Source organism: Schistocerca gregaria, chromosome 1 (genome assembly GCF_023897955.1).
Source record: "Schistocerca gregaria isolate iqSchGreg1 chromosome 1, iqSchGreg1.2, whole genome shotgun sequence".
NCBI lineage: Eukaryota > Metazoa > Arthropoda > Insecta > Orthoptera > Acrididae > Schistocerca > Schistocerca gregaria.
In genome coordinates this window covers 929228601-929253160 of record NC_064920.1, presented here as the reverse complement: position 1 = coordinate 929253160, position 24560 = coordinate 929228601, and the positions used below count along the sequence as shown (strand labels likewise).

The 24560-nt window shown below is 42.0% G+C and overlaps 1 protein-coding gene across 1 annotated transcript in view; it reads right to left on the bottom strand.

Moving 5' to 3' along the window:
* LOC126275253 (discoidin domain-containing receptor tyrosine kinase B-like) overlaps positions 1 to 24560 on the bottom strand; it is a 185909-nt gene that overhangs the window by 70331 nt on the left and 91018 nt on the right. The window contains exon 4 of the mRNA XM_049977181.1: positions 886 to 1117. Within this exon, the coding sequence (XP_049833138.1) occupies positions 886 to 1117 (232 nt within the window). The remainder of the gene's footprint in view (positions 1 to 885; positions 1118 to 24560) is intronic.

Genomic DNA, 24560 nt, shown 5'->3' with positions numbered 1-24560 from the left:
CCGCGATCGGCAAAGGTCCGATTTCGAGTCTCGGTCCAGCACACAGTTTTACCTTTCAACGTAATCTGTCGTATTGAAGACATTGCATATCAATCTTACATCATAAGCCATGTCGATAAAGTAAGTTAAGGGGGTAGCAGGTCAAACGGCCGACTTGGAGGAGGAGAGGCATCTCAGGACATTTTAATCTCCATTGTCTATACTTTTAAAAATAAATTCATAAAACTTTGTGAGCATCACCAGGAAGGATTCAGGATTCATACTCATTGCAGTGGAAGTTCGAGAACATAACAAAATAATTTTTTTTACGTGTGAAATGTCATCATTTTTTCAATTACTAGTGGTTGCATTTGTTGCTATAGGTACACTTTTCTTCATAAGTTAGAGAGATTCTTCGATGAATTTTGCACATCATACATACCGTACGCACAGGTGTATGAAACTCTAGAATTTATTTAATTCATGAAAAAACTAATGAACTGTTATATTTTAAACTTCATGTTCAGGAAAAACACAAATTTCATAGTTAATTACCTCAATTTTTCCACAGTTTTTAATAAATTTCGAAAATTCTACAGTTTCATACACCTTTAAGTATGGGTTATATGCTGCGCACAATTCATCGAAGAATCTCTCTAACTTATGAAGAAAAGTGTAACTATAGCAAAAAATGCTGCCATAAGTAAGTGAAAAAAATGATGACATTTCACATGTAAAACAAATTATTTCGTTATGTTTTCGAACTACCACTGCTATGAGTGTGAATTCTGAATCCTTCCTGCCCCCCCCCCTCTCTCTCTCTCTCTCTCGCTCTCTCCCCCCGAGCTGCACCCCTGTGTGGCGGTAGATGGCAGCAGCTGCAGCTGCTTCACCGCCGGCACTCACCTCTTTGCCGCTGCTGGGCCGGTAGCGCACCCACTTGTTGAGCGCGGGCCGCCAGTACTCGAGCAGGAAGTTCTCGGCGAACTCGCGCCCCTGGCCGTTGCCAAAGCGGCCCTGCGTCTCGACGGCGGTCACCAGGTGCACGTCGCGCAGCTCCACCTGCAGCCACTCCACCGGCTCCGACGTCACCTGCCGCTTCGGACACCACGCGCCGCCGTTCCGGTCCGTCCGCACCCTGGCGACAGACAGCGCCACAACCTCTCAGCCTCGTCTGCCGTCCGTTCCCACAAACAGCTCTATAACTTTTATCCTGTACGTATAGCGCATACCATCTATCAGGAGCTTCACAGCACCAGATGAGATCATTAAAACTATTTGCCAAAATTCAAGTCTTTAATTTTTGAACAAAAATTTTTCAGATGAAATTTCTTTTAGGGCTTAGAGTGCTTAGAGAGAGCTCCAGAGCAGGTTTGGTAAGGTCCTCCAGTATTACCTACAGACTGAATGTTCCGGGGTAAAGATGAGTGTCGTTAGCAACAAGCATCAACGGATTCCATTTAAGATATGACAAATTTTCCACTTGATTACCATGAGATTCTGGCTTGCCAACCTGATTAGGTTAGATTAGCTTAGATTAGCACTTGTTCCACAGATCATGAATACGACACTTCGTAATGATGTGGAACGTGTCAGGTTAATAAAAGGTGTCTATACAAGATATTACATTACAAAAAATATTCCATGACACTTTTTTTTCTTTTTTTGGCTACGGTAAATTACCCACTTACTATACCCAAAAATTCATCTAATGAGTAGAAGGGGTTGCATTCAGAAATTCTTTTAATTTCCTTTTAAATACTATATGGCTATCTGTCAGACTTTTGATGATATTAGGTAAGTACCAAAGACTTTTGTGGCAGCAAAATTTACCCCTTTCTGAGACAAAGTGAGATTTAACCTTGAGTAGTGAAGATCATCCTTTCTTCTAGTGATGTAGACATCTACACTGCTGTTACTTTTGAATTCGTTCGGATTGTTAATAACAAATTTCATAAGTGAATATATATATTGTGAGGCTGCAGTGAAGATCTCTAGCTCTTTAAATAAATGTCTGCAGGATGATCTGGGATAAGCTCCAGCAATTATTCTGATTACACGCTTTTGTGCACTGAACACTCTTTCACTCAATGATGAGTTACCCCAGAATATGATGCCATACGAAAGCAGAGAATAAAAATAGGCGTGGTAAGCTAATGTACTGAGATGTATATCGCCAAAATTTGCAATGATCCTAATAGCGTAACTAGCTGAACTCAAACGTTTCAGCAGATCCTCAGTGTGTGTTTTTTTTTCTTTTCCCCAGTTCAACCCCTCATCAATGCATACACCTAGAAATTTTGAATATTCTAACTTAGCTACCGATTTCTGATCGAAGTCTATATTTATTAATGGTGTCATTCCATTTACTATGTGGAACTGTATATATTGTGTTTTGCCAAAGTTTAATAAGAACCCATTTGCAGAGAACCACTTAATGATTTTCTGAAAAACATCGTTTACAATTTCACCAGTTAATTCATGTCTGTTGGGTGTGATAGCTATACTTGTATCGTTGGCCGTGCTCCACTTTAATTATATTAATTGGCCACAACTGTGTGCCGGCCCGTGACACGAACTTTTCATTTCTATTGAAGGTTTAGTGGACATGTGCCGCTAAGCCCTGAAGAAACTGAAGCTTCTGTTATCGTATATTTTATAATTAGCAATGTTATAACATCTTACACCTGCAAACAGTATCTACGATAGAGCTTACTTTTCGTCTCAAAAGCTATAGAGTTACACCTTACAGGTCACAGTCTCTATGAACCATCTACATCTACATCGATGCTCTGCAAATTACATTTAAAAGTGCCTGGCAGAGGGTTCATCGAACCACCCTCACAATAGTTCTCCATTATCGCAATCTCGTACAGCACGCGGAAAAAACGAACATCTATACATTTCCGTGCCAACTCTGATATCCCTTATTTTATTACAATGATCGTTTCTACCTGTGTAGATCGGCGTCAACAAAATATTTTCGTATTCGGAGGAAAAACTCGTGGCTGAAATTTCGTGATAAGATTTTATCACAACGCAAAACGCCTTGTTTAATGATGGCCACCCCAAATCCTGAATCATCTCAGTGACACTCTCTCCCCTGTTTCGCGATAACACAAAACGTGCTGCCCTTCTTTGAACTTTCTCAATGTAATCCATCAATCCTATATGGTAAGGATCCCACAGATCTCCTACCGCACAGCACTGTTCTAAAAGAGGACGGACAATTATAGTATAGGCACTCTTTTTAGTAGATCTGTTACTTTTCTAAGTGTCCTTCCAATGAAACGCAGTCTTTGGTTTAGCTTTCTAACAATATATTCCATGTGTTCCTTCCAATTTAAGTGGTTTATAATTCTGATTCCTATGTATTTATTTTATTTTACGGCCTTTGGATTTTTATCGTGTAACCAGAGTTTACATGCGTGTCCATCTGTTAAATAATCTGACAGGTGAGCAAATGTGACTCGTAATGACTGGTTTCGTCTCTCATGTTACAGTACTGCTTTTTACTCATTATTTACAAGGCAATGCAACGGCTCTGTACAGCGTGATTTTGTAACTGCCATGAGTTGTCACGTCACTCAGTGATATAATAAACGAATGAAAATTCAACAAAAAACATGCACATAAAACATCCATATAACGAACATGTAACTATGTAGACTCACATTACTGTTACAAACTAGCCAAGGTGATACTTCTGAACGCTAAGAATTTTGGGGAATTGATGTGCTGATGGTAACTGCGTAGCAGTTAGAAGAAGGACAGACGCACAAGTGAAAAACACACTATAACAGATAAAAACTTTTAATTTGAAGCTCAGAAAAAAGTAGGAACAGAGTGGGAAGACATGAAAATAAATAACCATCCACAATGCTTGTAAATCTTGAACAGCACAATTTTTGGAGGTACCGTCATATTTATAGTACGTGTAAATTATTTACTGTCCCTTCGTACAGCCTAGAATGAAGCAGAATTCTACCTTTCTTTTCAGCATTTAAGTATGTATTTTATACGACTAAAAAGAATTAAATGTTGTCCAAATTTCCATTACTCCATTTGCTACATTTACTTTTTCAATTCAACAGAAGAACGGTAATCCTCGTCCATTCCTAAGTGGACTTCAAAGTACATTTATTCAAAAAAATCGACAGGTAGTTGAAACACGCAGCCACTATCGTGACCGTCGAGAAATTCCATTCTGAAACTCTTCCCTTTCAGTAGCGTATTACATGCTAGTCTAGTAGTAAGAAACAAATGCTGATCACGAACAGAACAAGTTGTTACCCACCGGCCATTTTTTTAAAACCTGTTTACTGGCCGTCTCAGACCCACATACGGGCAAGTTAATTAAGCTCTAAAGTGAATCTGATACGGCTGGTAAGAGAATCTTGATATCTTCATACATGTTTCCAGACAGGACTTGTTTTAGCGCCACGGTAAAATGTGTAAGCTCGCTGGCCGTTTCTCTTGGAAGGATTTGCTGCTTTTCCCGCTCCTCGTGGCTTTAATGTTACGGCCGCCTGGGTACTTATACGCTCGGCCAAGCTGAACTAATGTTTACCGACGTTTTATCTGCCGTTCCTCGTTGTTTGGAGGAAGTCGTTGACCTCTGCGCGCAACAATTACCGTTAAAAACCGTGACTAAAAGTTTTGCGGCCGTTGTGGTTTCTTTACGTGCTAATAACGCCTTCCGCGCAACCTGTGAGAAAAAAATATAAAAGAAATGTAAAGTTGTTTTGAAACATTGAAAGACAAATAGTGGACAGGAGACAGACGGAAGTGCTGTTAAGGAACGTTGTGGTAAGCAGTCCAGAGGCTGATAATTTCATGAAAAAACATCACACAAGGTGGTGGTAATGATGCCTTTCATTAAGATATCTATAGTAAAGTATTATGAGCTATGAAGAGTTCCTGGGTCTCTGCCAGGTAATTACCGAGTGAAATTAAGGTACCGAACGAAATTGTAGAAAAACCGGCCAAATGTTTAAAATGCGGGGCAAAGACATGTCCACATTTTCAAAGCCGAAGAAGTTACATCAAAGGTATGTGAACTACTGAGTTATGCAAACATACCGTACAGAAACGTAAGCCTGCCTCGTAGATGCCATTTAATAATTTGTTATGAAACTCGCAATCTAAGATATTGCCATGTCTTTGTCTAGAGATTATTTGCATGTGTTTTCGACGCAGTACCACAGGGTTATTCAGCTTTAAACGTTGAAACTCCCCGTTGCGTCACGTTTACACTCTTAAAGCTCTGAGTCAATAAGGCAGATCCGTAATTTTCCAGCTGCATGATGTAGTACATCATCTCGCGACTATTTCTTTCAGCCTATCTAGTGGGGAAAGCTAATGGGCAGCTAAGATATACTCAAAACGTTAGAAAAATGGAAGCAGTAAGAATGATTTTCATTAATTAAATATTGGTGACAGATAACAATTGGGTGCCGCACCGTGAACCCAACACGGAACCCTACCTTACCGACTAAGCAATTCGGCCGCTATTCACGGCTCAGCCTCACAGCCTCTTTTCTGTCAATACATCTCTCATAATTTCGAAACTTCTGAGTTCTCTTGCGCACATTGCTGGACAGCAACTCCCGAAAGGGAGGATATTGCTGCGAAGCGATTTAGACACAGCCTACGATATTTTCTGTAATTAATCTTTCATCCTGCAGTGAAATGTGAGACATACCTGAAATGCTATGAAATATTAGTCAGAAACCTTTAACGCACGTAATAGAAGTTCAATTTCTATCACTGTCCTCAACGTTTCATCTTAGGTGGACCATCTACAGTGGTAGAAGGAAAAAAAAAAGGTTCAAATGGCTCTGAGCACTATGGGACTTAACTTCGGAGTCCCCTAGAACTTAGAACTACTTAAACCTAAGTAACCTAAGGGCATCACACACATCCGCGACCGAGGGAGGATTCGAACCTGCGACCGTAGCAGTGGTAGTTCAACAGTATTCACTGACAAAGACTAGTTTACCATTTATACCTTTCTTAACTTCCAGTATTTCAAGTAAAGCGTCTAAAAACACAACATAGCAATTTGAAAATTAACTCTCACTGTCAATAATAACTGAAAATAAATTATAACCTCTGAATAAACTTCATTAAATGAAGCACGAAATCTTATGTAGATGTTATACGAGTGCCTCAGGTATGCCAGGAAATTTCATTGAATTATTATTATTGTTTGTATAACAAAATTACCGCTAGCAGGTTTTGGTTACTCGGAAGCAGTAAGAAATCATATCTGTTGCTGACGTTTACTCTCTCCCTCATGGTTTCCTCGACTGAAATCTTTAGCTTATCTTATTTCGTTACGCAGCGTTACATGTTTAATAACCAAATGTTGTGCGTGTAGGTATTCTCGTTAGTCGTTGTACATTACGCACAGGTCTGAGCTGTTGACCGTATCTTCCCTTCAGTTCATGGGTCCAACTGTTTCTACCTACTTAAAGAGTAAGTGGCAGAACAGAAACATCAACGAAAACGCCTGAGGCAGGCAGTTGAACTTCGAAACGAAACTTCGAACTGGAATATTATTTGAGACGTGTCAAAATAAAAATGTACCTGGAAGGGGCGAAATTTAAAATATGAAGCGAGATAAAATACCTGGACTTCTGGACAATTTTTGGGGTATACTTACAATAACATATGTATATTTGTAATTTCAGTCTACTGCTCGTAGATACTTCCAAGTTTTACAGATAATAAAGCAGGAAATCAAAACAGCTGATATTAGAACTTGGGCAAAATGAAAGGGGTATGAGAATCATGTTAATATAGTTTACGAATATACGGGCATAAAACATTGCTTTAATTTAATTCATCTAAATCTGGACTCCAGGATAGGAATTTCAGTCCTACTCTTCTTCACAGGACTCAAGTGTCTCACAGATTGTACCGCCTCAGCTTCTGTTTTCTTTTTTTATTTTCCCTTCGGTGAACAGAGATATTTCCTACTGCAAAAGGACACATGACCTTACCAATTTAAAGGGTAGCTACACCGGCAGAATATTCATATGAACTACAATCAATATGATTGCAAAATGCAATGGTTAACCAGGGATCGACTGCATGGGTAGTAATTTGCTTCGATTAATCAATGTTATCGAAAATTTCCGCGTAATATCACTGAAAAATAAGAGTTGAATGGATGAGCTACCACAGAAGGATCTTAGACCAATGTAAGAAGAAGCCGTTACGGCCACAACACATAAAACAGCGTATCGTCAGACTAGCTCTCTGGATAGTAAAGTAACAGAGAAACACCTAGGCAATTAGAAATATAGAAGTAGTTTATGAGGACACGATGAGTAAGTAAATCAACCATGGTCTTGTCGAAGCAATCACCCCGAACTGACGATAGCCACCATCTTCGCCCATGTATGAATCTGAAGTCGCCCTGCAATGCATTCAGGGAGTGTCAAGCTGTAATCTTAACAGTGAACTGAATAAATGGAGCGATTTCAGAAAATGCTTTTTAAAATAGTGTAGTATTTTAATAGTTAACTATTACTGAAAATAATATGCAAAAAATTGAAATTAATTTTTCAAAATAGACTAGCGTATGCGTAAAGCCTGATATTTAAAATAACAGGAAATACCACTAGAGCTGGGAACTTGCTACGTGGATCTTTCGCTATAAAGCAGAGTACACACTAAAATTATAAATTTTAAGTGATTAATGCTATGTGTTGGAACGGGGCTCAAATCAGATTCTTACTTTTCGTAGGCAATGCTCTTAACAAGTGAGCTATCCCGGTAAGGCTCATAACTTGCTCATACAATCCGATTTCTGCCAGGAACTCTCTCCTGCGCTCGAAATGCCACACAACACTTACTGATTTCTTCCCTAGGTTAGAGTTTCTGACGAAAAAAACAGTTTATATAGTACCAGCAAAACAGTGCTCTATCTGAGTGCTAATTTTCACAAAAAAGGAACAAACAATCGTCTTGAATGATGTCACAGAGTGAGAAAATCTAAGCTATATTGTTGATAAATAACATGGAAAATTGATAAATTGGTAAATTTGAATAATATGTCACATAAATGAGTGGACTGAAATTGAAACGAATGGAGATATAGTGGTTAAACCGGAAGTTGTTCCCACCTGACTAAAGATAACTTAAGATACACATAGTTAAAAAGAGATACTTTCAAGCAATATGAAAATCAGAAATTCGGAAATGCTAACCATACAAAAAACTGTTTAAATTAATAGTATGTGTTTCGAGTAGCTTTGGAAGTAATGGATGGGTTGGAAGAGAAGTGACGAAAGTCTTTCTAAGAAGAGTTAAGTGACAGTAAAGAGTTTAGATCAAGAGGGATTGAAGACCTCGAGAACATTCGAGAAAATGAAAAGGGTTAGACAGTACAAGAAAGAATCTAACTAGTCTTTTATGTAAAGTGTAGGAGATGAGCAGTGATAGACATGTCAAACTTCAGTCTTAGTTTACAAGAGATAAAAGTTGCAGCAAGTGTATACAGATAAAAGAATGAAATTGAAGGAATTCTGTAGAAACAAGAGACATTACGCAAAAGTACGTCAACGAATTTGATATCAAATTTCAAAAAGGTTTCCAGCTGAACAGAAAGAAAAAACAAGAAACTATTCGACAGATGAAAATGATACTCGTATTTAAACGAAAGACGAGAGAAAATGGAGAAAAGTTATGAGTGACTGCATTAAGTTCCCAGAATGAATCTTTCACTCTGCAAAAAGCGTGCGCTGGGTTGAAACTTACCAGATGACGAAAATAGTGTGACGGACATAGACTCATACCCAGCATCTTGTTTTTTGCGAGCAATTCTCTTACCAGCTGAGCTATCCGGGCACGTTCCATGACCTGTCCTCGCAGTTTCAATTCTGACAATGCAGCGCATACTCCGTTACAGAGTAAGACATACGTTCTGAAAACGACCCTCCATGTTACGAAGTTTGGAAATTAGAAGAAAGATACTACAGAAATCAAGTTGTGAGGGCGGCACTTGTATCGTTGATGGGCAGCTCAGTCCATAAGTGCATTGCCCGCGAAAGACGAGGGTCCGAGTTCAGGACTTGCTCCGATACACAGTTTTAATCTGCCAGGAAGTTTCGACGTATTGAGAATAAAACCGATGTACACAAACGCGGTGATTGGTCAGCAGTCGAAGTAAACGTACACTGGAGTTGTTACGCTGCTGGAAGTAGGTCCTATTTGTGTCAGATATCTTATTACTTTGTTACTTTAAAGGAAACTTGAAGATATTATAATGCATTAACAGCCATCAACGTTTTTCTTAATCACTTTACATATGCCTTTCTTATTTCAAAGAGCAGTGAACAGTCGCAATCCATACAACCGCTCCTTGTGCTCTGACTGCCGTGCTGTTCATGCGTACTGTGAAAATGGCTGACAACGCTTCCTGTTCCGCGCTAAAATCCGCGTTGAACAAAGTTAAACAGAGGTGAGAAACAGATTGTTTTTAACATTTTCACAAGTTTATAGACAAACCAGGTTTTGAAACGTTCCCAGCAGCTTCATTTACTAAATCTAAAGCCTTTATTTAAGTAGGGTGCGTGGCTGATTCTAAGAATGCTGTGTTGCTGTTTTTCAATATCTTTTTTTTCTCCAATGCGTATATTTACATCATCGAAACAAATAAATCATCAAATACATGCTAATTAACACACACATAATCATATTTTTGTGACAGATTAATGTTTTCTTATTTCTAATTGCATATTGCATACAAAATTTTAGTTTTCACTACAAATACAAATTATTAACTACCGATAGTTTATAAAAGATCGTAAAAGAGTGTTTGGATGAAGAAAACATTACAAATACTTTTTTTTGCGAAAGTGTGAAATGAGATACTGTTTATCTGGGCTGTGTTTATTGTATTATACTACCGGACTGACCTCACACGAGCGCGTGATAAGAGTCGTAGAAACATGGAAAATGATAATTGTTACGCCATTTACCGCACCATACAAATACTGCATTTTCTTACAATTGCCACAGTATCTTTGCAATCTGAACGCAACCGAACTGACCTGGGGCCAAGAAATGGATTTGTCGAGAGAACAAGTGTGCCCTTGCGGTTCTAGGCGCTTCAGTGTGGAACCGCGCGACCGCTACCGTCGCAGATTCGAATCTTGCCTCGGGCGTGGATGTATGTGATGTCCTTAGGTTAGTTAGGTTTAACTAGTTCTAAGTTCTAGGGGACTGATGACCTCAGAAGTTAAGTCCAATAGTGCTCAGAGCCATTTGAACCATTTGAAATGCACCAGAAAGCCATTGTCTCTTGTTATCACTGTGTCTACGTATGTGTAGCGCACAACACAAAACGCATCCTTACTACCGTAGTCGACTGTACCCGAGACAGCGTGGCTTCTGCTTCACGTGACACGAAATCCAATGAGCTCTCAGCGGAAGGAGACACCGTATAATGTTTATGTGAGGTTTATGCTTATGACTGGTAGCTTGAAATGCGGATATCGTAACGACGCAGGAAGGAGCCCTTCCGTCACCGCGTCCCGTCCCGTCGGGAAAGATTCGCGAAGACGAGCCCTGCGCAGGGTGATTCACGTGACGGGGCACCTGCAACAACACTGTGGGCAGCTCAGCGTCCTCCCACGCGGCCCTGCGCTGCTGCTGGCGGCGGCGGCGAGACGCGCCGGCCACGCCAGGGCAGACTGACGCCGGCCTGCGGTCTGCGGTCGCTCTGTTAGTTTTTCCGTCCGTCTGCCGCTGAGTGGCTGCCTGATTGTTTGCTCTCCGCCTTTGCGCCGCGAGCTGCTTGAGTGTTATTGTTCCCACACCCTGCTCGACAGTCCTCGCCAGAGAGAGAAAGAGCCGAAAGAGACACAAAGACCGTGTGGTTCGTCGGCTGACCGACAGGGGCGAAAGAATACCGGATACCGTCGACGCGCGATTTTAGTCCTTATCTGTTCTGGTAAATCCGTCGTTTTTCAAATGGAATTATCTCAAACGTCACTCAACTGCTACAGCGGCCGGGCACATTTTTTTTACAACAAAGGGAACGCTTCAAAGGAACACAAAAGTCCAAGCTTCGATTCTTTGATTGGCAAATTTACGCCACAAAGGGGCGATGGCAGTATGTTTGTTCAGCGAAACACAAACATTTTATTTCTGGTGCGTGTTATTTTTCTGGAGGACGTTCTCCTCTTTGCTACAACTTGATAAATCTCGTTCTATAGTTCCTGGAAAGGAAGAAGAGAGGGACGCACCGCTATTTTCTCAGTAGCATAACAACTGCAACAGTTGAGTCCAATATTTTACACCACGCTAAGCAAATCATTGGCAGTAAGAATAGAACAAAATTGGCAACGAACAGGTATTTTTAGGGGCAATGAGATCCATTACAGCACCGGTCCGTTAACTATTGCCACTCAGTTGTCCTGCGAAAGCGTATTTGCCCGTATAGAGCTGAAGAAAAGTAAGAAACATGCTGTCTACACACTAAATCCACGGGAGTCCTAGTAATGAGCACTCCATCTTCAGGCGACAAGTGGCCCATCGGAACCATCCGACCGCCGTGTCGTCCTCAGTGAGGATGCGGACAGGACAGGCGTGTGGTCAGCACACCGCACTCCCGGTCGTTATGATGGTTGTCTTTGACCGGAGCCGCTACTATTCGGTCGAGTAGCTCCTCAGTTGGCAACACGAGGCTGAGTGCACCCCGAAAAATGGCAACATCGCATGGCGGCTAAGATGGTCACCCATCCAAGTGCCGGCCACGCCCGACAGCTCTTAACTTCGGGTATCTGACGGGAACCGGTGTATCCACTGCGGCAAGGCCGTTCACACAAGTCCTAGGAATAGAGGGTGTTAATTGTAGGAAACATCTGGGAATGAATGTAGGATTTAAAAAGAAAAAAAAAATTCACACGCTGATACAGTTATAGTTAACATGTCTCATTTTCTTCCGTATATAGACTTTTTTGTAATTACATATATGCCTTTTTACTGTCTTTTCGTTCTCAGATTTCCAACCTGGTTCTACAGATATTATTTTCTTTCCAAATATTTTTTTCATCTACATCTACACACATACGCCACAAGCTACCGTTTGGTGAGTGTACCACTAGCAGTCATTTCCCTTACTGTTATACACAGAAACGGGAAAACCGACTGTTTGTATGCCCCCGTACGAGTCCTTGTCTCCCTAACGCCATCTTCGCGGGACTTGGGCGAAATGTATGTCGGCGGCAGCATAATCGTTCTGCAGTCAGACTCAAATGACGGTTCCTCGAAAAGAACGTCTCGTTATCTCCTGTGATTCACTTTTGAGTCCCCGAATCATTTACGTAACACTTGCGTGTTTTTCGAACTTACCGGTAACAAACCTAGCAGCCCGCCTATGAATTGTTTCGACACCTCTCTTTAATTCGACCTGTTGCGGATCCCACTACTCAGAGTTATTATTAACATTCAGAGAACAAAATTTGGCAGTGCGACGACAGCGCCAGTTCAAGGCGAGCTCAGTTTTCTGGGTGATCGTTTCCCGGATTTCCGTTCGCAGTCCCTAAACACTAACTCAATACCAAAAGATCTTATCAGCTTACTATATGATACATCCGGTATGGCAGGTCGTTTACGGAGTAGGTTGTAGCTCGTATCTACCATCTGGTAGTGTAACCTAGCGCTGTACTCAAGCAGCCATGTGCCTCTCTGGTGGTTTCGAGGACATGTGGCTGACAAACTGCCAATTGGCTTCTGTCTCGGGTTCTTTTGCCGACGTTCATGTAATAATTTATCTGACTTTTCGCCAGCACGAGTGGCTGGCATTGTCAAAGCTTCACCTTCCATTGCCGGTGGTGAACAGGAGCCGAGCTCGCGGGCGCAGACTATATGTACCTGGCGCGCCAACGTCCGAGGGCTTCTCCGCGGTCATTTCCTGTGCGGTTCTTACGAAAGTGCCACTCAGTGACGCTCTGGAGCACATCGGTTCCTTTTTCCCGCAAGATATCAGAAAGCCTTTCCATGCATGTCTCACCACGAGCTATTTCACGTGGAATGGCGATTTCTACGAACAGCTGGAAGGCATCGCCATGGGTAGTCCTCTCAGTCCAGTGGTGGCCAACTTCTTCATGGAACAATTCGAAGCACAGGCACTGGACTCGGCGACTTGCAAACCTAAGGTGTGGTACAAGTACATTGATGATACTTTCGTTGTGTGGAGCCATGGTGAAGAACAGCTCGGTGACTTCCTAAGACACTTGAACAGCCTCCATGCCAACATAACATTTACCATGGAAGTAGAAAAGGACAAGAAACTGCCATTTCTAGATGTGCTGGTCACAAGGGACGGCGAAAACCTGGGACACAGCGTGTATCTAAAACCGACACACATGGACCGATACCTGCACAAACTGTCAAACCACCACCCGAGCCAGAAAAGAGGCATGATTAGTACGCTCGTAACGAAAGCAGGACGAAAATGTGAGACGCAACACCTCAAACAAGAAATGCAACACCTGGAAACTGTCCTGAGAAGCAATGGGTACTGCACAAATTATATTAGAAGTGTAACAGTGCCAAACACTCGGCGAAGTAAGGAATCAGAAAAAGAAATGTCGGGTACGGCCTTTGTGCCATACATTCCCAGAGTGATGGACAGAATCGGCCGTATATTGCGCAAACATGGCGTAAAGACGATTTTCAAACCGACACGGAAGATCAAAGAGTGTCTTAGATCGGCGAAGGAGAAAAGAGACCAACTTGCAATGTCGGGAATATACCGTATACCATGCACATGCGGAAAAGTTTATGTCGGAATGACTGGACGATCCATTAACACCAGGATCAAAGAGCATAAGCGACATTGCAGGTCGGGGCAGGTGGAGAAATCGGCCGTGGAAGAGCACGCACTGAATGAGACCGACCACGTAATAAAATTCGCCTACACGGAAGTTCTGGCTCTAGAGAAGCACTATCACACGCGCTTCTTCAGAGAAGCTGTAGAAATACAAAAACACGCGAACATTTTGAACAAGAAAGAGGAGAGCCTTAAGGTAAACGGATCCTGGCTTCCCGTACTGCAGCGAACGACCGTCGCAGGTAGCAAGAGGAGAAGCGCACCGGAAATGACCTCGGAGAAGCCCTCGGACGTTGGCGCGCCAGGTACATATAGTCTGCGGCCGTAAGCTCGGCTCCAGTTCACCACCGGCAATGGAGGGTGGAGCTTTGACAATGCCAGCCACTCGTGCTAGCGAAACGTCAGAAAAATCATTAGATGAACGTCGGCCGATGAACCCGAGACAGAAGCCAATAGGCAGTTTGTCAACAAGAGGCCACGAAAGCCTTAACAATTTTGTACATGTGGCTGACATTGCAAGTCTGGGGAGCGATCTCCAGTGTGTGATAATTGAAGGAAATTTTACAATACGAGCTCGTTAAAAAAAGAAAAAAAAATTGGACGACTGGTTTGACTGTTCTATGTTGTTATATCGGATCTTATGCCTTAACATTACATTAATTACTGATGAGCAATACGGCTATTATGCTTTAAAATGTTTACTACGTATTGTCCACCAGTGTTTAATCCCACTTTAAACCTTAAGATCCAATGAAGACAGCATAGCTCTGTCGAAACAGGCCACCCAGTAGAAAGTTTTTCAGCCGTCTTGGCTTGTTTTCCCCCAGTTATCATCCTTAAAACAATATCTGCCATTCGCCGCTAGATGACAATGGCATCTTTTTCACAGCGGTGTGGAATTTAATTCTTCATAGTTCATCCAATTTGCACGCAGTATTTATAAATTATATACACAAACCTTCCTCACGAATCAGTCGTCTATTACTAACAATTGTATCAAAATCCCTTCAGTAGTTCCTGATCTTAGCCCAGACATAGATACTAAAAGTGTATGCAGAGGCTCCTTGAAGGGAAACCCATTTTTTTCAAATAAGATGTACTTAACAGTTTTGCTTAAAGGATATTTTTATTTGTGACAGTTCATAGTTTATGTAGGTAAATTCATTTTTAATTTATGTTTTGAGGATCACGTCCCTCAGATGTTGATTGTTTATGTTTATGGATAATTCTATCTGGTCTTGAGAAGGAATAGAAGCAGCTGACATCTGATGTGGAATACGAACACTCTACTCAAGATCCCCACAAAATAGTCAAATAAGCTTACGTATGGGAAGCGAGGAGGCCAGTGAAGGTTGCCATGTCTGGAGATAATGTGGCTTGAATACAGATTCCGTAAATGAACCATTGAATTACGAACTGTGTATGCAATTGCACCATTGTGTTGGAAGAATGCTCTCCTCGTTGTCACTGCCACTGCGAAGTACTGGGAAGAAGATGGTTTGGTGTATCTAATGTGGCGCTGGCAGGATCCTAGCAAACCAGACATTTATGGCTATGTATTGCCGACTCCCGTAACTCGCTCGACGTATTATGCGGTGCACTGAAAGGGCCAGGTAGCATCTGCTTCAGTACAGAGTGTGCTGAAGTTTTGAACCCATCTCAAAACGGTGTTGGAGGTCTAGAACAGATTAGGATACCGGAATATCAAAATTCGAGCAAAGTCACGTTGCATCTCCATCGTAGACACATAGCTTACGAAAAGTCGCCGAAGAGCGAATTTACGATGCCCACGTTCGGCGGTATCGTAGCTCCTCATTCTCTGAGGCCAATCGCTCAGCTGTACTACCCAATAGAAAACCCTATATTTGCGTACATGTAGAAGAGGACGATTTCCAGTTTCAATGCTTTATGCAACATCTTTTATAAAAAGCTTGGATGTGACTACTACTACATGTGAACTGTAGTACCATAAGCAGCAATTCGTACTGATATGCTGTCCACAGGCAAACATTTTATATCTACTACTGGTTCTTAGTAGTCAGATAAAGCCGATCCTGAGCCATTTTGTTTGTGTAGTTTGCATACATTCAAGGGTAAATTATCCTCCTTGACTCTCCCATTAATCTATTGCTATGGTAATTGCTTTGTGACGCCTTGGTATTGTTTTATGACCTTTGCAGATAACCCATCCTCAGAAAACCCCACCGCTTCCCCTCCCCCATCCTCTCTGGCAACCCTCCACAGCTTCTCCTCTCTGATACAAGCGCACTTTTGATTTCAAATTATTTGACTAATTTATTAAATTGACCAATTAACTACCCCCTTCCCCTCCTGTAAAATCCCCAGCCTTCTGTCCACTCCCTCGACTTCCCCCCTTCCCACCCCATCTTGAAATTGGTGGGAGAAAGACTCAATCTGTGCTAAACGGTTGGAGAGAAAGGATCTCATGGCACAAAATTCAAATCAGAGTTAGTTGACGTAATCATATATTGTTCAGTTTACTTTCCATATTCTTTATTTAACTATTTTGCAGGAGAACGGCTTCTTCCTGGTGGAAAATAGCTCAAGTGCGGTATCTCCACTCTTATGCCAACACCTCACATCGTATTGGTGGACACTGGTGCAGTTAGTTAAAAATCCTTACTACATCGATCCCACAATGCACAGGGTTTATATATGCTACTGATGCATCAGGCATTGCAACCAATCATATGTATACTACTGGCCATTAAAATTGCTACACCAAGAAGAAATGCAGACGATATACGGGTATTCATTGGAAAAATATATTGTACTAGAACTGACATGTCATTACATTTTCACGCAATTTGGGTGCATAGGTCCTGAGAAAGCACTACCCAGAACAACCACCTCTGGCCGTAATAACGGTCTTGATACACCTGGGCATTGAGTCAAACAGAGCTTGGATGGCGTGCACAGGTACAGCTGCCCATGCAGCTTCAACACGATGCCACAGTTCATCAACAATAGTGACTGGCGTCCTGTGACGAGCCAGCTGCTCGGCCAGCATTAACCAGATGTTTTCAATTGGTGAGAGATCTGGAGAATGTGTTGGCCAGGGCAGCAGTCGAACATTTTCTGTATCCAGAAAGGCCCGTACAGGACCTGCAACATGCGGTCGTGAATTATCCCGCTGAAATGTAGGGTTTCACAGGGATTGAATGAAGGGTAGAGCCACTCTTCAAAGTGCCGTCAGTGCTAACAAGAGGTGACCGAGACGTGTAACCAATGGCACCCCATACCATCACGCAAGGTGATACGGCAATATGACGATGATGAATACACACTTCCAATGTGCGTTCACCGCGTTCTTGCTGTCGGTTACATTTCGCGCCTGTAGCACGTCATCTTCGTGGTGTAGCAATTTTAATGTCCAGTAGTGTAATTAGTAGTACTTTGAGACTTTGATTTGATACCACATGGAGCTGTTATTTTTACTTTCTTTTTATAACGTCTGTCTCAGACAAATTTTGAAATGTCAGTATAAAATTCAGTGATGGCACATTATACCATACTTGCGGCTGCGTGTAGCATGAGACACCGCTTAATTTTTGTACAGATACTTGTGAATGGGATATCGTGGGACAGAACACAAACAGAGTAAATGTCAGATGAAGGCAGTAACAATTCATTGAAATAATTTGTTGCAGCTGAGGACCCAGTTTCAGTGAAGACAATTTTAGCAATAACCTGTCAGCAGTAGTGCGATCGTTATACCCCTATTGACGAAGTCGGTATTAAAATATAAAGCGGATTTCCTCCCCACTCAGAGTAACAGTGTTAGTAACAGCATTCAGAAACCACTTGGTCAGGATACGTTCGGTACCTGGTGGGGCTATTCGCCGGCGACGTGTGGCACGGGGGACAAGCTAATCGCGGTCCCTCGCTGTGCGATCGTCCTGTCCTGCCCTCTGCTCCACAAGTGGCTGGCGGTCCTCCTCGCGAGTCGCAGCAATTTGTCCGTCGCAAAAGAGAGGAAAAGAAAGGAAAGAAGGAACAGGGGGAAAAAAAGCGCTGCTCCGCCCTGGCAGCCTCTCTCGCCGCCGTTATTGCTGTTATTCCTGCAGAAGCACCGCCGTCGCCACAAACAAGCAATTTTTGTTCGGTGTGTCATTTATTGGCCAATTTCCGTTGGCTCACGAGACAAATTTACTTCTCGGTGACGCAAGTTTTAGGAATCGCTTAAAGAAGGACCAGCGCGGTCATTTCTGAATATTTCTTGCTACTACAAAATAAATTCAGTTTAGCTTTTCCAGTTTCCTTTTGTAGGCCGTTTTCTTTGGACACTATTTAGTAGCGTCAAGTGCAAAGAAAAAGAATTCATGACTCACTCGAATTAGAATGTCGTTTTGCATTTAGAGAATGCAGGACGCTTAATTTACGTACCGGGGAATCAAAAAGTCTGACTCAAATTTTTTTTTATTTTACTTCTGAACTAACGTTATTTGTGGTGGTTAGCGTAAATGAGACCATCTGTATTGTGCTCAGCGTTCATAGGTATCCACTGTCCTGCATAAACGTTGTTGACGGAAGTTCAAAAAAATGGTTCAAATGGCTCTGAGCACTATGGGACTCAACTGCTATGGTCATCAGTCCCCTAGAACTTAGAACTACTTAAACCTAACTAACTTAATGACATCACACACACCCATGCCCGAGGCAGGATTCGAACCTGCGACCGTAGCAGTCGCACGGTTCCGGACTGCGCGCCTAGAACCGCGAGACCACCGCGGCCGACTTGACGGAAGTTTTTTGGCTAATTATTTACAGCCTTCTTCTATTATTTGTGCCATTTATGCTATGCGGCACACGTAACCTTATATATAAAATACTGTTTTCTATTGTATGATTAGGTACTACACCCAGAGAAAATAAAATGAATGCAAAATCAAATGAACACGGAAAAAGTAATTGTAGTGGAGAAATAGCTCATGGCGTTTATTGCACTAGTTGGCGGTATGATGAGCGAGAAATTAAAAAGCTACGTTAAAGGACTCTAAGAAATAATTAACGGTTTGGAGGTTGGTGTCAAGCGCGAGCAGATGTCGGAGTTCCAGTTGTCATGTTTCAAATTGACTCCTGTACTATATGTTTTATGGTGTGTTACACTTATTCAGAGAAAGAATGTTAACATTTGGAATGCCGTCTATATAAATTGTGTGCTCGCAGTACTGCTAATGTTTTGCGAATAAAAATAAAAATCGACAATTTGCTTACATGGAAATTGAGTTTGCGATCTTTTATGAATGAAACCGGTGTCTGTCACCATTTAGTCTCCATTCTGTACGAATACCTCACCCTAAACTGTTCTAAATATATTTTATTTCGAAAAGATGGTATATTACTCAGATCGGTCAGTAATTTAGCTTCATCTGTTATTTTAGCGGCAAATTAGGCAATTCAGGTTTGAACAAACAGGAATATCCATACCAGATAAACATTTAGAAGTTACAACGGCACTCACAGTCTTCTTACGTTTCGAGGTAGGCGCAACTTAACCGCTTACATTCTAATCACACATGGCAAACTGTAGATGCGAACGGGAAAATTAATAACTGAGACACTTACTTGCCCATTTAAAGTGTAGCAAGAACTTATGTTTTGAACCAATACTCAGATAAAAGATTTCCTTCTTATATTTAATGAAACAAGTCACTTACGAACTATTATCGGAGGTTTCTTAATAGTGCAGGTGACGATGTTGGGTATTTGGGTGATTATTTGTGTGTTTTACATGCAGTTTTGCCATCGAAGTAAGAGGAGGAACAAATAAAGTAAAGTCGAATACCGATACAGTTATAGACTGCAGCGTACATTACGAAAGGCCACCACTGTTTTCAGTTTATATGTGTCAATTTATATTAAAACAGATAAATAAATGAACCACTTATTTCGAGCGCCACCGTCCCAAGCGTATTCAAACGACATGGACAGCGCAAGTGGGTTTATTCAATGTAGATTGACCTGTAACCGATACGTCTCAGTATTTAGTTGTGTTTTTATTTTTATTTTTTTGTGTTATGTCCTTCTACGAGTGTCATATCCTATGCTGTTGGCTTAAAATGAAAGTGCAGTCGAAGAGGAAACCGTTACGAGTCACTTTTAAAACGAATAGCAACGCGCTTCGTAGCCAACGATTGATCTTCAGTTGACTATAATTTTCTTTTCTAGTTTCCTCCAACTTCATCCGTCAGTATTTTTCTGTTGAATATAAAAATGCACTCTTTCCATGGTCAAGCAATTCTACAAATTCAGTGCGTTTCATTTTGAGTATACCATCAGGAAAACAGCTGAATCGTTGTGGCGGAAACTTAATCAAGCGAAGTTCCTGTCTCCATTCTGAGAATCGCTGACTTGTAGAACTATTCAAGGTTATACCCAGAACCAAGAGATGAGATACAGAAGGATGTAGGTTTCAGTAGGTAGTGAGAGATGACGAAGCTTGCATAGGATAGAGTAGCATGGAGAGCTGCTTCAAACCAGTCTCTGGACTGAAGACCACAACAACAACAACGACAACAACAACAACAACAAACTCGGAAGTACTTCTGATAGAACTGAGACGTCCTGATGAATTTAAAAAGTGACCTTTTTTTAGCGCAAAGAGAAATACACAACTTGAAATCAACACTGGGATACATCAAGAAAGCAGTATTTGTCTCCATCAAAAACGGCATAGAATCTATGCTCCTCTTCCTCTTATTCTTCTTGCTGACTTTACACCACTTACATTGTTGGCTCTCGTCTGATGAGTGTTGCCCATCACGGATCAGCTGCTTGTGTGACTTAGTGCCATATTTGACACCAAAGAAGTCACTTTAATCTCAAAGGACAATGATAGTGTATGAATCCGTGGGCAGTTTAGTGTAACTCTTCTTGAATTATTTTCTATGTTTGAGCTGTTTGAGTGTTGTGTTTCTAAAGAACGCCAGACAAAAGCCGAAAAGAATGTGCAGAACCACCCAAATTTAACGTTTGCCATTGTATCGGACCGACGGTTGCCAATACGCAGAGCAGGAATGATGCATTCAGACTCACCTCCACATCTTGGAGCGCTAATGCTGTGCGGGAAGAACAAATCAACGCAACGTTAAGAGAGCAACATAGCTTAACAGTAACAGGCGACAGGAACTAGAGTGATGATGAATACCTACATCGACGTTTTTAGTTCCTTCCAGTGGTTACTTCAGTGAAACATGTGATACATAATATGTCCGTTCCGCTGAGTCCTCTGTAAACAATAACGGCACCCACTGCGCGGAATGCCGGAAATGTTTGACTAAATTATCTTGTCCACCAAATGGCCTGTGTACCGCGATTACTGCACCTGCAGGAGGTACACAGCCGCTTACAGAGTACGGAGAAGGCCAGATTCTCATTACCCCCACATTCCGCGCACATTCCACGCGCGCCACACTCTGCCGTGTCGTCATAGCAACCCCCACGAGAGGGACTGGAGTAAGGGGAGTCGGGCGGGGGTTGGAGGGAGGAGCGCCCAGCCGCGGTTTAATCTCGCCGCTTACGTGCGAATTTTTACGTCGTTAGCGCAATATCGGCAACTCTCTTCCGCGAGCTGCATCTCTCCCGCTCCGGGCCTAAACCGCCGCCTCCCATCTTATTACCATGTTTCACGGTGATAAAAGCACACCCCGGAATAACGACATTTGTTCCATCAGCGTGTCCCCCGAGAACGCTTCGTTTCCTTGTGGGTTTGGGAGGAGCAGCACGTGATGTTACTATGCTGTTGGTGTTCCAGTTGACGGAGGGGCTGTGTGGTGGAGCCGACAGTGCGCTACTATCAAACCTTCCGATTCACTTGAAAACGCTTATTAACTGACTTTTGGAACAATACAATAAAATCAAAATAAATATGCAGTGCACTTACGAGAAAGTTCATCACTACCTGAATTTGATTCTAAATGTCCATTATGTCAGGAACTTGTAAAGAATTTTATTTCTTCGTCTGAACCAATTAAAATCTGATCTGAGGTAAAACCGCAATGAGTAAATTACTGGAAGTGTATCTCAAAGACTGTTTTTTAGCCGCGCGGGATTAGCCGAGCGGTCTGGGGCACTGCAGTCATGGGCTGTGCGGCTGGTTCGAGTTCTCCCTCGGGCATGGGTGTGCGTGTTTGTCCCTAGGATAATTTAGGTTAAATAGTGTATAAGCTTAGGGACTGGTGGACTTAACAGTTAAGTCCCATAAGATTTCACACACATTTATTAAATTTTTTTATGTCACAATGCACTTAATTTCTACGTAACCATCTTTTAAATACAGCGTGTAGTTGCTGCAGAAATTTTTAAAAATCAGTATAACAGCTGTTTTGCTCGGTTTGTATATGTTGATTCAACTGACAAGCCTATGTGTATTATTTAAGTCTCCCTGAAAAATTGCAACATACTGACTTATCGGCCCAGCACCGCATCAAAAGAAGCTCCATGTACAGCAGTGAACATGTTAAACTTCTTCCGTCAAGCAGGCTGGAATCTGAATGGAAACTCTCTAAACAAACTGGACACACACTCATTTTAGATGTTGCAGAGGCAACGTATAACGTCTAGCAATAGTCATATAAGAAAAATTTGCAAAATATGTGCTAAATAACACTGGTGGATAAGTCGTCATCTTCATTGAAATGATGGAGACCATATTCTTGGTGTCGTCGTATAAAAACGGTTCAAATGGCTCTGAGCACTAGGGGACTTAACTTAGAACTACTTAAACCTAACTAACCTAAGGACACCACACACATCCATGCCCAAAGCAGGATTCGAACCTGCGACCGTAGCAGTCGCGCGGTTCCGGACTGAAGCGCCTAGAACCGCACGGCCACCGCGGCCGGCTGTCGTCGTATAGAGAAATGGTTTAGTCTCCTTTTTATATTCATACGCGAAGCATGAGTTTATGTGCCATGAAAGATACGCATTGGATATCTACTCTAACACATCTGCAGCAATGACTGTCACCGAAGTTAAACACTGTCGGGATTGGCTAGCACTTGGGTGGGTGGCCCTCCGTGTCCAGTAAGCACTGTTGGCCGGCGACGTGCCCTTAACCCTTGTGAGGCCAATTGAGGAGCTACTTTACTGAGAAGTAGCGACTCTGGTCACGGCTCTGGCATCGGCCGGGAGAGCGGTGATGTGCTGACCACATGCCCCCACGTATCCGCATCGAGTGACGTCTGTGGGCTGAGGCCGACACGGCGGTCGGTCGGCACTGTTGGGCCTTCAGGGTCTGTTCAACATTATAGTGTAAGAGGTGGTTCTTGGTATGGTCTTCAGTCAGAAGACTGGTCTGATGCAGCTCTCAACTGCACTCTGTCCGGTAAGTCTCCTCAGCTCAGTACAGCTTACAGCAACCTACATTCATTTGATGCTATTTACTGTAGTCGACCTGTAGTCTCTGTCAGTAATTCGTATCCTAATCACTATCCTCCACAACAAAACAGATGGTTCATTAACGCCTTAGGACATGTCCTATAAATCGATCCCTGTTTTTAAACAGGCTGTGCCATAAATTTCTCTTCTCTCCAATTGGTTTGAGTAGCTGTTCCACAGTTATTCGACCTACTCATTTACCTTTCAACATTCTTCAATATTTCAGCAATTCCAAATCTCCTATTCTCTTCTTTGAAATGTTCATCGTTCACGTTCCATTTCCGTGCAACGCTATACTGCAGACACATACCTTCAAGAAAGAATTCCTAGGATTTAGATTTACGTTCGATGTTAACAAACTTCCTTATTTTTCTAGCTAGTGTCAGTCTGCATTTTATATGCTCACCACTTTGGCCATCATTAGTTATTCTGCGCAGCCCTAATAGAAAAACTCCTCCACTGCTTTTTGTGTCTCATTTCCTTCTGTAATTCTCTCAGTATGACCTGGACTACATTCAATTACCCTTGTTTGCATTTGTCGACACTGATCTTACAGTATAACCTATTTTCAAGACACTGTCCGTCCTAATCAACAGCACTTCAAAATCCTTTGCCATCCGTGACAGAATTACAACGCTATCACCAAACCTAAACATTTTTATTATTTCTTCTTGAACATTAATTCCCCTTCCAAATTACTCCCTATTTTCCTCCACAGCTTGCTCATTGTACAGGTTTAATAACATCCAAGATAGGCTACAAGCCTGTCTCACTCGCTCCTCACCCACTGCTTCCCTTCATGTCTTTTGACTGTCGTAATTGCAGTCTTGTTTCTATGTCAATTGCGAACGAGCTTTCTCCACCTCTATTTTATCACTTTTCTTTTTAGATTTTAAAAAAAGTATTCCAGCAACATTGTCAAAAGCTTTCTCTAAACCTACAGACGTTGTAAGTATAGGTTTCCCTTCCTTCTTCTGGCCTACGTATCTCCAGAATGAAAACTTATCAGCCTCGTTGTCAGCCGCTATAAATTTTTCCATTGTTTTATAAATAATTTCTGTCAGTATTCTGCAAATATAATTTATTAAACTGATACGACAGTAAAATAAGGAATACATGACTGCAGCAGAAGCATAACCCCTTTTTTCATTCCAGCAGAGTCCCCACAATGAACTGGGTGTTTGAAATATTTTGTGATCAAGTATCGAAGTTCTCAGCTGTAGTGAGGACAGAAACACAAAGCATAGTATTTAAATTCAAACCCGCGACGAAATGCCTACCACTCCTCACGTTCATTGTGATGGCTGGAATGTACTGTTTCGCAAAT